General features: G+C 45.0%; 1 protein-coding gene across 2 annotated transcripts in view; it reads left to right on the top strand.

The window, feature by feature from the left end:
- The window catches only part of FYTTD1 (forty-two-three domain containing 1), a 29,330-nt gene that overhangs the window by 5,906 nt on the left and 7,540 nt on the right, over positions 1–15,884 (top strand). The window contains exons 1-5 of one of the 2 annotated variants that reach the window (XM_084847762.1): positions 3,724–3,885; positions 4,736–4,867; positions 8,920–9,065; positions 12,154–12,266; positions 14,252–14,348. In XM_084847762.1, coding sequence (XP_084703888.1) covers positions 4,789–4,867; positions 8,920–9,065; positions 12,154–12,266; positions 14,252–14,348 — 435 coding nt within the window. In that variant the 5' untranslated portion in view covers positions 3,724–3,885; positions 4,736–4,788. Of the gene's footprint in view, positions 1–3,723; positions 3,886–4,735; positions 4,868–8,919; positions 9,066–12,153; positions 12,267–14,251; positions 14,349–15,884 lie in introns of those variants that run through there. The other variant, XM_084847761.1, reaches the window with a different exon arrangement.

Here is a 15,884-nt window from a genome sequence, read left to right as displayed (position 1 = left end):
ACAGATCTTATCCCATCTGTCAGGCTGACAGATCTTGATGCATCCTCCCTGTCCAAAGCGCAGTTGCTCTGTGAAACCCTCATTAGACTATTAGAGCCATACATGTTCTCTGCTGCCTGGTGGCTTTTACTGTTGTCCCTGGCATTCTTCTCCCTGCTTCCCTCAGTTTTAGTGGCTTTTTTGAAGTCCAACCTTCTTTGTCATTCTTTTTTGCCAGATTCATATCAGGGCACGGACAGAGTTTTGTGCAGTGCAGAGTATACTGCAGATCAGCTTTCCCCAACCTGGTGCCCTCCAGATGCGTTGGACTACAACTCCCATAATTCCCAGCCAATAGCCATGCTGGCTAGGAATTATGGTAGTTGTAATCCAACACATCTGGTGGGCATCAGGTTGAGGAAGGCTGCTGTAGGTACGAATAAATATTGTGCATTTGTGAACACCAGAGCACAACATTGGTGTTGCTTGATTTATATGTCAGTAAGTAGAACAGCAGTCCCCAACGTTTTGGGGTGGGTGGTCACATTGGAATTTTGATAAAGTGTTGTGAGGACTCTCTTAAAATGGCTGCCATGGGGGAGGGCTTGCCCATTCATAAAATGGCTACCATGGTGAGCATGGCCAGTCACAAAACACTTCATTTCCCAGAAGGCAAACTGGTGAGGCTAAAGGAAAAGTAACTTGCCCAACATCCTAAGTACAAAGCAGAGGTGGGGGCTGAGCTCCAAAACAGAAAAACAGTCTTTCAGACCCACATAGAGATGGCACTGGAGAGCAGGACTTATATTTGCAGCATTTTAGCCTCCCAGTTTAAAGCCATCATCATCACCTTATGAAATAAAACAAAACCCAGGAAGGGCAGGGAGCCTGGCGGGCACCACGTGGGAGACCCCAGAAAAATAACACTACAAGGTACAAATGACTACAAAAATAACACTAGCACAGGGCAATTATGGCTTCCTGAAGGTCCCCCCAGTGAGGTGATGGTTGGCAAGCTCTGCCAGGATTTTTACAACTGCCACCTTATCTTCCAGTCTTGGCCGTAATCCTTTAAAATCTTATTCTGATGTGGAACTACCAATTAAGACATACAAAGCCACCTTGTGAGAGTTCTATGGTAGTACCCCCATTAAGTCAGAGGTAAGCTCTAAGAGTGAGTGTAAATCAGCCTATGCTAGCTGAGGAATGCTGGGATTTGTAGGCCAACACATCAGGAGAAGCACCAGGTTGGGGAAGGCCGGTGCAAGCTGTAGTTGTGTCATGATGAGCTAGATGTAGGGCTCATTTACAGCTGGCATTTGTAATGAAGAGATTATGCTTTGCCTGTGTAATTATTCACCTTGTGTTGATTAGGACTCCATGTTGTATTATTTCTTACCATGTTACTTCCTTAGGCCTAGTACCCAATGTTGATGCTGCCTTTTACCATGGCAAATCAGGCACTTGCCTGTGTGCTTGCAGATTTCTTGCTGTGACACTTGAATTAGTCTTTATTAGGGTTAGTTTATTAGTTAAGGCACACCCTCCTGGCATTCCACCTTTTCTGTTGACCTAGAATGAAAAGCAGAAGATCTCCATAAAACCTGGGATGATCCCCAGCTGTGGCCTCTTCTTGAACAAGTTGCTGATGTGTGCTTATATTCCATCATGGCACAGTCTCCTATGATACATAAGCTGTACAGTGCAAAAAAGCTGCAGTTTTGCTTTAAAACAAGGTGCATCGAAGAGCCATGAGAGTGCTATTTGCTATTAAAACAAGGGGACTGCTCACCCCACGCCTTCTTTTAAAGGGGAAATGCGTCTTTCTGTTGTCACTGTGCCAATGAAAAGTGGTAGGGTGGCAGCAGCACCTTGGGGGGTGCTGGGACTGCAAACAGGATTGTGGCCCACAGAACAGGCTGGGGTGGGGCTGTGTTGTTCTTTGCTGTAGTAGAGCATTACAAAAGAATCACAATTTCACATGGTGCTCCATGGAGGCAGTGACTTCGAGTTAGTTGACCTCCAGACAATGAGCCTCTTCAGTAGCTGCTAAAATAGGTATATCACTGCAGTATTTATGATTCCCTACAATCTGAAATGCTGGGCTTTGGAGAGAGAGAGAGAGAGAGTGTGTGTGTGTGTGTGTGTGTGTTTCTAGCGATAGCTGTAGGAATCTTTCATACTTTCCAAAATGAACTTATGCCTGTAATATCAGAAGTTTCCTCCTGAGGTGGGAGGTGTTTGGCAGGGCTGCAGTTCAAGGACAGCATGCAGCAGCGCAAGAAGAGCTTAATGAGAGAGTCAGAGTGTTGTCTTGGGGACTGAGGGCAGAAATATTCTGCCTGCATATTGTTGGGAGACAGCTCTACAGAGGGCTGCTGGGTTGAGGCAGTAGTCCCCTATTAGGGCAGGGATTGGGGAGAACCTCCTTCTGCTTGCATTTTGATAAGAAGTTCCCAAATTTGCACTTCCCAAATCAATACGTGAGCCAGAACATAGTTGGCGGTCAGTATTTGCACTTCTTAGAATTTTGCAGTACAATTCTGAGTAAAAATGCATACAAAAGTGTATATATTATGGACTTGCGCAGAAAAAATGTGCACAGTAGAGAAAAAATGTACAAAACAGCATTATATTAAGGAAAATGCTTGCAATATTAAGGAAAATCGCTTGCAGAAAAGTGTATATTGGACAAACCTGTGCATCAAATGGGTATATTGGGAAAATGCGCATATAAATTTTCATCCAGGTTTTTAAAAGTCAGAAACTGTGTGGAATCAGGACAAAACAAATTTCAGATTGGGAAAATGAGAAAAAGAGAGAAACTGAAATGGACAGATTTGTCCATTCCTGATTAAGGGCAAACTCTCCTTCTGCCCTAATGGCTGGGAAGGCACAGGTTCTGATTTTGACTTGGATGTGAATTTGCTGAATGCCCTTCTCAGCCAAGTTTTCTGGCCTCAGTTTCCAAAGTCCATTAGCTTGTAACAAATAGTGTCCTCCCTTATGGGGTTGCTTGTAAGGATGGCCATGATAAGGGTTATAAAGCAGCTTATTTCTAGAGGGATAGCTGTGTGAGTCCATTGCACCAAAAACAAGTCTTGTGGCACCTTCATGATGAACACATTGATTATGGCTGAAGCCTTGGTGCATTGGAGTGATGTAGCAGAGATTGTAATGATGTCTCCTGCTGAATGTCTTCTGGCTGTAGTTTCTAGTTTTGCGGTTGAAACGAGGGCAAGCTAAACATGTCTGTAGAAATGGAGCTCTGTTGCGAAGCAAATTATAATAACTTTTGTCAAAGAAAATTGGGGCACTCTGAATTGCTGATGGAATTGTCTTAGTACTTGCAGATGCAGTACATTTTCAGAGACGTGGAAGGGCCCTTGTCCTTTTTATTTAAATTTTCCCTGCTTGTGCAGGGTTTTATTTATTGATATGACTTCTATCCTGTAACCTTCAGCACTGTCAGGGCAATGGGGGATTCAGAGGGCTTTGAACGGGAGAAAGGAACATTTCTGTACTGTAATAATTGGTTGCGCACTTGTGCAAGCCTTTGCTCAAGCTGTGTGCACACAGCTAATGATATGAAACCTGCTTCTAAAAGCAGCTTCATTTTTCTTGCACAGTATTGATGAGGGAGGAAAATAACTGCTCTGTGTGCAGAAGAGACACCTTCTGGATTGCTACCTGGCTGTGTTAGCTCTGGTGCTCTCCTGACCTGTTTTTTTTTTTTTTTTAAAGCCTGGATTAGAAGAGAGATGAAGTGGCCTTTTACTGTCAAGACTGTTGGCTATCTAGCCCAGAACTGCCTGGTGACAGCTCTTTGGGGTTTCCAGCTGGCCTGCCCCTGCTCTCTGAGATCCTGTTAACTGGAGAAGCTAGGGACTGAACCTGGCAAAGAGGGTACCATCACTGTGCTGTGCCCCCTCCTCAACTAGCAAGGCTGTCTTCTTTCCTCCATCCATTATATGTGATGAATGGATTACATTGCAGCTAAGGGGGCTGAGAATAAAATCTCAGTTTATAGCCAGAGTGGGCAACCTTTTTAGCCCTGCATGCCACATTCCCTCAGGGGTAATCTGTTGGGCAGGCCTGCCCCTGCCTCACATCATGCACATAGCACACTCTGTCTTTCTCTCTCTCCCTCTCTCTTCTTCTCCCGCTGGATCCATGCTTCCAGCACTTTTTTCTCCCTGCATGGGTGAGGGCGTAGCTTCCTCCCTGTCTGGCTAGGGAAGGCTTTGGGGGCTTTTTTGTCCCCTGGCATCTCCTGTTTCCTCCACCCACTCCAGCTTCCATGCTCTGTGGTTTCTCTCTCAAGAATCTTATGCCTGAGAGAGAGAAACCATGGAGCATGGGGGCTAGAGTGGCAAAAGACCTCTGTGTCTGGTCCCTCTCTCTGCAGCCCAAGAAGAAATGAGAGACCCCAGGGGCCATTCAAGAAGGCCGAGGGCAGCATGCTGGCTGTAAATTGCCCACCTTTGGTGTATAGTTTGGAATAGCTCAAAGGTAACCAAAAATGGAGGAGTAGATGAGCCTCGCTTCTACTTGTAAATTTCAGGGACTAATTTAAATGGTCAGTACTGAGTTCAGTGCCAGTTCTGGTGATCTTTGGCAAATAGCTTGCAGAAAGAGGTCTAAAGGCTTACTGATTCTGGGAATTAACTTAAGTGAACACTTGAGGATTTAGTACACATCATACAAGGGGTTTCCCCTCTCAGAGAAATGTTCAATGCTGACGTTTGTTTTACAGATGATATCATTAAATTGAATAAGAAAGAGGAGAGGAAGCAGTATTCCCCCAGAATGAAGAGAGGAGTTCAACAGAATGGCACACGACAGTTCAGGATGAGGAGAACCAAGTGGGGAATCCAGGAGTATGCAGGTAGGTTGTCTGTTTCTGGAAAACCAGATGCGGGTTTCATAACTGAGCAGTAAAGTGCCAGACTTGTTTAAGCCCTCCCTTTTTTTAGGCAATATATCCAAAATATACTCATAAATATATTCTCATACATATACCAAGCAGTGCAGTATTTTCTGGCACATTATCACTTTAAGAGCATAAAATGCATTATGTATAAAGTTCAGATCTGATAGGAAAATAAGTATGTTTTAATTTCCTCCCAGTTTTTTCTGTCTTTCCAAAATACATTTGGAAATAGATTCCTCCCCTCTCTCTCCCCCCAGTGTCTTAACTATTTCTGGATACGTTGCCTCTCTGGGTGAAGGCTGTCTCAATCCAAGATTGGAGGAGACATGAGTCAGCGGTAGAGCCCCTGCTTTGCATGCAGAAGGTCCTAGCTTCAGTTCCCAGCAGCATCTCCAGGTAGGGCTGGAAAGATTCCTAATGCGTTTCGACACTGGTCTATATCAAGGGAAAAATTCTTAGAGATTCTTCTGGAGGATTCCCTCTCCCTTGCTTCTTCCCTTAGAAAATCTCTTAAGAGTTTTTCCCTTAAAAGACCAGTGTTGAAACGCATTGGGAATTGAATTGATGCAGCTGTTTTTTGATTTTGGTTTCCAGCCTTTGTTGTTGTTGTTGTTCAGTCATTCAGTCGTGTCCAACTCTTCGTGACCCCATGGACCATAGCACACCAGGCCTTCCTGTCCTCTGCCCTCTCCCGGAGCGTGCTCAAGTTCATATTCATTGCATCGGTGATGCTATCTAGCCATCCCATCCTCTGCTGTCCCGTTCTGCTTTTGCCTTCAATCTTTCCCAGCATCAGGGTCTTTTCCAGGGAGCTTTCTCTTCGCATTAGGTGGCCAAAATATTTGAGTTTCAGTATCTGTCCTTCCAATGAGCAGTCAGGGTTGATTTCCCTTAGGATGGACTGATTTGACCTCCTTGCAGTCCAGGGGACTCATAAGAGTCTTCTCCAGCACCACAGTTTGAAAGCATCAATTCTTCAGCGCTCAGCCTTCCTCATAGTCCAGCTCTCACAGCCATACATTACTACTGGGAAAACCATAGCTTTGATTATACGGACCTTTGTCGGCAAGGTGATGTCTCTGCTTCTTACTATGCTGTCTAGGTTTGCCATAGCTTTCCTCCCAAGGAGCAAGCGTCTTTTAATTTCATGGCTACAGTCACCATCTGTGGTGATCTTGGAGCCCAAGAAAATACAATCTGTCACTGCTTCCATTTCTTCTCCTTCTATATGCCAGGAAGTGATGGGGCCAGATGCCATGATCTTAGTTTTTTTAATGTTGAGTTTCAAACCAGCTTTTGCACTCGCCTCTTCCACCCTCAACAAAAGGCTGTTTAGATCTTCTTCACTTTCTGCCATTAGGGTGGTATCATCTGCGTATCTGAGGTTGCTGGGAGAATTATTAACAGTCTTACTTCCGACCTGTGATTCATCCAACCCGGCGTTTCTGATGATGTACTCTGCATATAAGTTAAATAAGCAGGGCGACAATATGCAGCCTTGTCGTACTCCTTTCCCAATTTTGAACCAATCGGTTGTTCCATGTCCGGTTCTTACTGTTGCTTCTTGACCCTCGTACAGGTTTCTCAGGAGACAGGTAAGGTGGTCTGGTACTCGCATTTCTTGAAGAATTTGGCTCAGTTTGTTGTGATCCATACAATCAAAGGCTTTAGCGTAGTCAATGAAGCAGAAATAGACGTTTTTCTGGCATTCTCTTGCTTTCTCCATGATCCAACGAATGTTGGCGATTTGATCTGTAGTTCCTCTGCCTCTTCGAAACCCAGCTTGTACTTCTGGTAGTTCTCGGTTCGCATACTGCTGAAGCCTAGCTTGTAGGATTTTGAGCATCACCTCGCTGGCATGTGAAATGAGTGCAATTGTACGGTAGTTTGAACACTCTTTGGTGTTGCCCTTCTTTGGCATGGGAATGTAAACTGACTTTTTCCAGTCTTGTGGCCACTGTTGAGTGTTCCAAATTTGTTGGCATATTGAGTGCAGCACTTTAACAGCATAATCTTTTACGATTTTAAATAGCTCAGCTGGAATACTGTCATCTCCACCAGCTTAGTTGTTAGTAATGCTTCCTAAGGCCCACTTGACTTCACTCTCTAGGATGTCTGGCTCAAGTTCAATGACCGCACTATCGTGGCTATCAGGGACATTAAGATCTTTCCTGTATAGTTCTTTTGTGTATTCTTGCCACCTCTTCTTAATCTCATCTGCATCTGTTAGGTCGCTGCCTTCTTTGTCCTTTATCATGCCCGTCTTTGCACAAAACGTTCCCTTGAGATCGCCGATTTTCTTAAAAAGATCTCTAGTCGTTCCCATTCTATTGTTTTCCTCGCTTTCTTTGCATTGTTCATTTAAGAAGGCCTTCTTGTCTCTCCTTGCTATTCTCTGGAACTCTGCATTCAGTTGGATGTATCTTCCCCTTTCTCCCTTGCTTTTCGCTTCCCTTCTTTCCTCAGCTACTTGTAAAGCCTCATCAGACAGCCACTTGGCTTTCTTGCATTTCTTGTTCTTTGGGATGGATTGAGTTGCTGCCTCCTGAACAATGTTACGGACCTCCGTCCATAGTTCCTCAGGCGCTCTGTCTATCAGGTCTAATCCCTTAAATCTATTCCTCACTTCCACTGTATATTCATAAGGGATATGATTGAGGTCATACCTGAATGGTTTAGTGGTTTTCCCTATGTTCTTCAATTTAAGTTGAAATTTTGCAAGAAGCAGCTCATGATCTGAGCCACAGTCAGCTCCAGGTCTTGTTTTGACTGACTGTATAGAGCTTCTCCATCTTTGGCTGCAAAGGACATAATGAATCTGATTTCGATATTGACTATCTGGTGATCTCCACGTGTAGAGTCGCCTCTTGTGCTGTTGGAAAAGAGTGTTTGCTATGATCAGCGTGTTCTCTTGGCAAAACTCTAGTAGCCTTTGTCCTGCTTCATTTTGTACACCAAGGCCATGCCTGCCTGTTATCCCGGTGATTTCTTGACTTCCTACTTTAGCATTCCAATCCCCTATGATGAAGAGGACATCTTTTTTTGGTGTTAGTTCTAGAAGGTGTTGTAGGTCTTCATAGAACCGATCAACCTCAGCTTCTTCGGCCTCAGTGGTTGGGGCATAGACTTGAATTACTGTGATGTTGAATGGTTTGCCTTGAATTCGTACTGAGATCATTCTATGGTTTTTGTGATTGTACCCCAGTACTGCTTTTCCCACCCTTTTGTTGACTACGAGTGCTACTTCATTTCTTCTAAGGGATTCTTGCCCACAGTAGTAGATATAATGGTCACCTGAATTAAATTCGCCCATGCTTGTCCATTTTAGTTCGCTGATTCCCAAGATGTCGATGTTCAATCTTGCCATCTCAAGCTTGACCACCTCCAGCTTACCTTGATTCATTGACCTTACATTCCAGGTTCCTAAACAATATTGTTCTTTACAGCGTCGGATTTTCTTTTCACCGCCAGACACATCCACAGCTGAGTGTCCTTTCGGCTTTGGCCCAGCCGCTTCACTCTTTCTGGCGCTACTTGGAAATACCCTCTGCTCTTCCCCAGTAGCATATTGGACACCTTCCGACCTGAGGGGCTCATCTTCCGGCGTCATCTCTTTTAGCCTTGTGATACGTTCCATGGGGTTTTCTTGGCCAGAATACTGGAGTGGGTTGCCATTTCCTTCTCCAGTGGACCGCATTTTGTCAGAACTCTCCGCCATGACCTGTCCGTCTTGGGTGGCCCTGCACAGCACAGCTTATGGCTTCACTGAGTTGCGCAAGCCCCATCGCCGCAACAAGGCAGCGATCCATGATTCTGGTCCCTATTCGTACTGTTGCTGGAAAGATCCCTGCCTGAAACCCTGGAGAGGCAGTGCTGCCCATCAGTATCAACAGTACTGAGATGGACTGATGGTCTGAGTCAGTATAAGGCAGCTCCCTTTATTCCTGTGTTCTTATTATTCATTACCTCAGTGCCATCAGCTCTCTATTGCTTCTTTTCTCTCTCAGGCTTTGGCAAAAACCGCTTAGGACGCAGAAAGCCGATGGCTGGGAAGAGGCGCCCCTACAGTCTTAAAACTGGGTTGGCCGCGAGGAAAGCATTAGGGACTTCCAAAGGCATCAGCCCCCTCAACAGATCACCCCTCAGTGAAAAGGTGCGTGCATAGATCTTGTGGTGTGCCATGTCAGGCTCTCTGCAGGGGGAGACCTGCTCCCTCTTTTTCAGTGTTGCACTGTGAAGATGCCTTGTCTACACTCGGGGTGGGATCCAGTGGAGGCACTCTGCTTACGGAAGGACCCTTTCTGCGAGCGCCGGTCCCTTTCTTTGAACAAAGCCACTATGTTGGATTCCACCTCATGTACTCTACTATTGACCAATGGGCAGAGGGCTTTGTAATCCACCCATCTCATTCATCCCCTGCTACTCTGAGGTAAGTGGTTACTATTTCTAGCTGAAACGGAAGCTGAGGGAATGACTCGTGCAAATCCATGTTGGGAATTTGTGGCTGAGCTAGGATTGAACCTAGATCTACACAATCCAAAGGCAGTTTTCTGAGCTGTGAGATGGTCTGTGTCTCAATGTGTGTTTACATGCACCTGACCTCTTGGCTTCCATAAAGCTGGAAATGAGAGTAGCTCTTAGATTTCTGCTGTAAGAATGACAAGGATTCAAGGGATACCTGCCTGATTTGCATTACATCAAAATAGATGGCGTTAAGTCTTATTTTAAGCCAAAGACTTTGTTACTGTGGCAGATGCACATGGTTAGAGCTGATTGAATTCTCGCTTGGCTCTCTCCCTCCCAGTTCCTCCTTCCCAAGCCCAGTCCACATGGTGTGCATAATCTGGTGAGCTTGTGTTTCCACCTCCTCCTTACCTTTGCAATCCAATTCTGTGCACTTTTATTCAGAGGGGAGGAGGTGTCGGGGGGGGCAGGGTCAAGCAATTCCTCCACCTCACCTTGGCCATGAAACATAGTAACGGGAGGTCATTTCAGATGGGGAGGGTGAAATGAAGGGTGCTTCTCAAAGGGAACAGCAGCCTGCATAGAGGTGGCAGGTGGCTGTGTCTCCCCAGGAGCTTCCCTGAGAACAAGAGCATAGTGCTATTGGCCTTGCAGCCAGAATCGCTCCTCCAGCCAGGACCAAAACTGGACTGTAGCCCTGGTTGCAAGTATGAAGTGGCTGGGGCGGGCGGGGGGGGGGGGGGGGCTGAGTGTGGCTTGTGGAGTCACCCAGTGAGGCAGAAGGGAGAGGCCCAGAATAAAGGGTCTCCAGACCTTTTCTCATGGCCAAAGGAAACCCAGAGTGCAGCAGCAGCAGCACTGAGAAGCAACCTCATAGGAACATCGGAAGCTGCTTTCTACTGAGTCAGGCGATTGGTCCATCTAGCCCAATATTGTCAACGCTGACTGGCTGCAGTGGCTCTCCAGGGTTTCAGGCAGGCGTTTTTCCTCACTTGGAGATACCGGGGATTGAACCTGGCACCTTCTGCATGCAAAGTAGAGGCTCCACCACCCTGAGTTAGGGCCGTTCTGAAGCCTTGGCCAATCATCTCGGGTGGTAAGGAAGGGGAGTCTTAAGGGGTCCACTGATTTCAGTGGGATTTTCTCCCAAGTAAATGTGCGTAAAACTGTAGGGATAATTTTTGTGTGTGTTTTTTTTTTAATACACACACACACACCCCATGTCTGTTAGTCCTAAGTGGGACCCACAGGGTAGGTCAAAACCATCAGAACAGCATCAAAGCCGAATGCATAAAAATCATGTAACACTGCGCCCTCCCCCCACCCCCACGAGGGAACCCAGATCAAAAGCAACACCTAAAAAATAACACTTGTCATGGCAAACCAGAAAGGCCCCAACTCATGTCTGCACCAACTACAACTCCGCTGGTCTCGTGTTGCCCTCAGCTTGGGGCCCTTGCCCTGGTGGGTGAAATTGTGAAGGCCTGAAGAACTGCCTCCAGGTAACCAGGCAGGAAATCTCATAGAGGTTTGTCCTAAGTTGCAGCTGACATACAGGTATGCATGAGCAGGTAGGCTAGCAAAAATCTGTTGAGGACTGGCAATGTTTGTAGGCAATTTGCAAGCACAGATTAAGCACGACTTTCACTTTTAAAGTTTTCACCAAAGCTGTTGGAAAATCATGCAGTTTCATGTGTTGTATAGTGTTGAATCACTGTTTATTTTTAGACTTTTACCACACCTCCCTGTGCTGTTCAAAGAAGCTTACAAAATTTACAGACAATAACAATAGCTTGAACATCTCCCAAACCACAACATGCAGAGCCGCAGATTAACAGCAGATGATCAGCAGATTGAAATTCGTAAGCAGCTCTGCTTGCCAGAAGCTGGTTCTTTTGGAAGGCAGGGTAAACGACTTCACTGAAGAGCTTCATTCCCATACTGCACACAGAAGCCTGGAAAGAACAGAGCATTGCATAGATCTGGGATGGGGAACCATATTTGGTCTGGGAGCTAGATTGCCCCCCCTTCTGCCATGGGCCTAATGATGTCAGGGGGCAGGACTCATTGAATTTTGCAGTGCTGGAAAAGAGGTTTAGTGCTAAGGAGTGCTAAAAGGGTAAAAAAAATAGCTTGTTTGCAAGCTAAATGTGACCATTTGGAGTGCTGTGGAGTGCTAAGAAGGTAAAATTTAGCTTGCAAACTCTTTGAATGCTCCATAGCAGTACAGATCAGTTTGCCACTGAGTTTCAGCAACAGATCACCTATTTTTTAATGTTGGGGGGAGCACCCCACAGACAGCAATGTACCCCACAGAATGTGGCCTGCAGGCAGGTGGAAGGGGCCACAGACCTCCCGCAGTTACTCACCTTGTCGCAGGGGGTGGGGTATGGTATCTTACGGTCTTTTATTGCTCCTCTTTTAACATGTGATTACGCTTGATCTTGTGTTCTGTTTAGTTATTGTGGTGTTGGATTTTATTATATTTTTGTATTTTGTTCTTGTTATGAGCCACCGTCCAGTTCTATAAGGAAAGATGGGTTATAAATCTCCTAAATACATAAAACATAAGCTTGTGGCACCTTGAGAGCTTACAGATTTACGGTGTCAGAAGCTGTTGTGGACTTAATCAGATGAAGTGGGCTCTAGTCCACAAAAGCTTCTGCCACTGTAAATCTGCTAGCCCGTAAGGTGCTGCAAGATTCTGTTCTGTAGTGCTGGCACTGCTGCCCCTCTGGAAATATTTTGGCCTAACTTCTACAATATCTCTTCCTAAGAACGTACAGCGGAACTACTCAGTTTTGAAAAGGAAGACAACTATCCAGAGGCCATCTGAGTTACAGCGAAAGCAAGGAGGCATTCTCAGGAGGCCCACTTTGTTAAACAGAAGGTGAGATCCATGTGCTATCTGCAGTCGCCTCGTGGTCCTCAACCCCTTCAAGGGATTCTTTTTTTCTCACAGTAATGAGAGCTATTTAAGGGAGGGGGTGTGGCTCAGTGGGAGAGCCCCTGCTTTGCACGCAGTGTCCCAGGTTCAATTCCCAGTATTTCCAGGTAGGGCTGGAAAAATCCCTGCCTGAAATCCCAGAGTACCGCTGCCAATCAGTGTCAACAGTACTGGGCTAGATGGGCCAAGGGTCTCACTCATATAAGGCAGCTTCTTCCTACGTTCTTATTTTGACAGCTGTAAGAGAAAACGATGTTAATTTCCCCAGTCATCTGGAAATGAATTACTTAATAAGGGTAATGCAATCCTTGTACGAAAACAAATGCAGGCCTTTAATAGAGTTTTGCTTTAATAGAGTTAATTAAGTGCTTTAATAGAGTTAATTTACCCATTGACGTGGCTGGATAAATTGACCTGAAGTTTGTGCTGAAGAAAGAGAAAAGTGGGGTTTTAAAAGCAATAATTATTGAAGTGTTCCGTTGCTGCTGTGAGTTTCTGTTGCTGGTGAGCAGCTGCCATTCTGGGCTCTTATATAAACCAAAGGGGTACAGATTGGGGGTTTGTGTGTGTGTCCATTATCAGTCCATTTCAACCCCGATGGAGTAGTTGTCCACAAGCCCACATTAAAATGTTAGTGATTCATTGTGCTCTTGTTCTGCACAAACATCACAACTGCTGATAAGATGTCTGGCTATAGCTTTGTTTCTTTTGTAAAATTCTAGCCTTTCTACCTAGAACAAGATCCTTCAATTTAACAACTGACAGATTATTTTGTTTCTTATTTGGAAGGGTTGACTACCTGGATTGTGCGTGCTGAGAAGTATCTAGTGACCTTTTAGAAAGGGAAGTTTAAGCTGCAAGCCTGTACTTACTTACCTTGTAGCAAGTCTCACTGAACTTACTTCAGAGTAGACATGCATAGGATTGCAATGCACATCATTCTCTTCTATTAATGCCCACTTAGGCCCTGTTCTGTTTGGCTTTTCCTGTGACCACTTGGGTGCTGTGAGATGAGCCAGCCTGACTTAGGGGCATTTAAATATACGAAGATGAGCATTATGCCAGATACACTGCATGTTTACACAGTGGCTTCCAATCTTCGTCAACACCATCCCATCAGAGAATGGCATCTTTGTGTGGGAACCACTTTCTCAGCATTTCACTCTTCCTGCTTTCCCTAACATCTCAACTAGGCTGTCACAGCAGTTTTGCCCCAGAGCTAGATGGAAGTTAAAATGCATCGTAACTTCTTCTTTTTTTTTACATGGAAGAATAAAGTGCTAGTGTGGAATATTTTCTGCACAGTGGATGTGCAGTCCCATTGTATGGGGAGAGATAGTGGGCGGCCAAGTAATTTTTCCGCTCATCAGTATTGGCGAGATCCTGGGTTGCTGTTAATTGGCACTGGGCCTTGGGGTATGGAAGTGGGTGTTGCCTTGTAGAAGCTTCAGCTGATGTATGGTTGTAGTTGCCAGCATGGTGGATGGGTCTGTTGCCTGTGTTTGGCAACAATTTTATCTTGCGCTGCATCACGTGGCAGAGTTGATGGGCCAGTATAATCTTTTTCAACCTAAACTTAACCCTCAGCATGTAAAGATCCATTTACACACGCAGAATATAGTTTACCTTCTTAACCCCAAACCACTGGCTTTTCTTTTCAGTGGTCTAATTGGGGTTGATATATTTGTTTGGTTCCATATCATCCTGCATACTTTGTAAGTAAAAGCAACCTGAGTATATGTCACTGAACTCGCTCATTTTCAACCTTTGTTACCAATATCTCTCGCTTGATCCCCTCCACCGGCAAAATTTTAGACTGGAATCTCCTCAGGGCAGGGCACTTGCGTATCTTCGTTATGGCACTCTGTAACAGTGTCATGTACATCAATGATGTGCCATTATTGATAACCCTTTGTAAATGTTTACAGAACTAATATACAGTCCCCTTCGGCCAGAATTGGAAATAAGTTATACCAGCAGAAAGACACACGCCAAGCAACTTTCCTCTTCAGGAGGGGCCTGAAGGTACAGTAGGATGCATAGCAATTGTGCTAAACGTCCCCTGCATTTCTCTCTCTGAGTTCTCTGGCAATCTGCACAGTCTGAAGAAATCTGGCTAAAGTGATTTTATATTCTTTTTACAGCTGAGTTCTGCTTCAGATGCTGCTTTACATAAGATCTCTGTCCGTGTCACTAGAAGGGTTAGGGTTATTTGGTGGGCCAGTTTTAATAATCAGATTTATTTATTTGTGTACTTATTTATTAGATTTATTAGCCGCCCATCTGGCCAGCTACCCGGCCACTCTAGGCAACGTACAGTAGAAATAACAAGTGGCTTATTTAAATTGTGGCACCTGTGGAGCGTCATGTCCATAATCACTGCCTGGGCGCAGCTTGTCGTGTTGTCTGAACCTGGGCTGCATGGCTTGTTGGAGGGGGGCTATCACCAAAAGAACAGTTCTATCCTAAACCATTCGTAAACCACAAAACAAAAAAGGTTTTAGGAAAATTGTGTATAGAAAAATATTCCAAATATGTAACAAATTTTAATATAATACATACGTACAAAATTTAAAACAACAGATTAGCAGTCCTATAGTTTCCCCTACATACATAGTTTCATAACTGGTTTCTACAAAGGGCTCTATAAATACACAATACACCTATCCCAAACGTGTTTTGACCTTGGTGGTCATCATCAGTGGGAAAAATATGTAAACTCTAATTACAGCCCTTGTTGCAACTAATATCTCATAGTATTAAATGTCCTACATAGAACCTGCAAAACAAAAATACACAGAATTAGAAATATCTGAGGTGTGGTTGCTTCCTCAAATAGTCAAATAACCATAAGTCAATAAAACATCTATGCTGTCAAGGGCTCCTTGGAAGCCTCTCTCAGTCTAATCTAGTAGCCAAGTCCAGACACAGACACAGGGTTTCTTTTCAAAGCTTTATTCTTCTTTTACAACTTAACAACTCTACTGTTAGCAACTAGATATGAGCAGCAGAGTACCTATGCCCTAAGTTGGAACAGTTGGTCCCCATTTGAAAGGGAATCACTGGCAGACCCTGAACTTAAGGGCTAGGGAGAGTCCCTCCCCTTTTCCCTTGGAAAAGTTGTTTGCGCGCCAACTGGGCACTACGCCTCCTTTCTGTGCCCTCCATTTGATGCTGCTCTCGGCGTCACACGTCCATCAAGTCTGCTTCCTGCGCTCTGTCACTCCCAGGACTGCTATCTAAGCTAGGAATGCCGGTGGGAGGAATCTCCATCAGCTGTTGGCCCTGGGAAAGATGAGCGCGCTCCTCTCCCAGGAGTGACTCCTCTTCCTCAGAATCAGAACTACTCTGGGGTTCTATGGGCTCAGTGTCCACCCTGACGTATTCATCAGTAAATTTTTAACTGTGCAGATTCTATGCTTCTCATGAAGTGGTTGGTAGCAAGGTACAATAAAAGGAGAGCAACAACATTTCGTGCCCAGAACATTTAGAAAGATAAAACAACCTAATATAAATTCACAATTAACCATACCGCAATAAAAAGCAACCGTAACGGCCCAG

Source organism: Heloderma suspectum, chromosome 3, assembly GCF_057233095.1.
Source record: "Heloderma suspectum isolate Gila_16-S chromosome 3, 16-S_ref, whole genome shotgun sequence".
In the NCBI taxonomy this organism is placed as follows: Eukaryota; Metazoa; Chordata; class Lepidosauria; order Squamata; family Helodermatidae; genus Heloderma; species Heloderma suspectum.
This window is presented reverse-complemented; position numbering and strand designations above follow the sequence as displayed.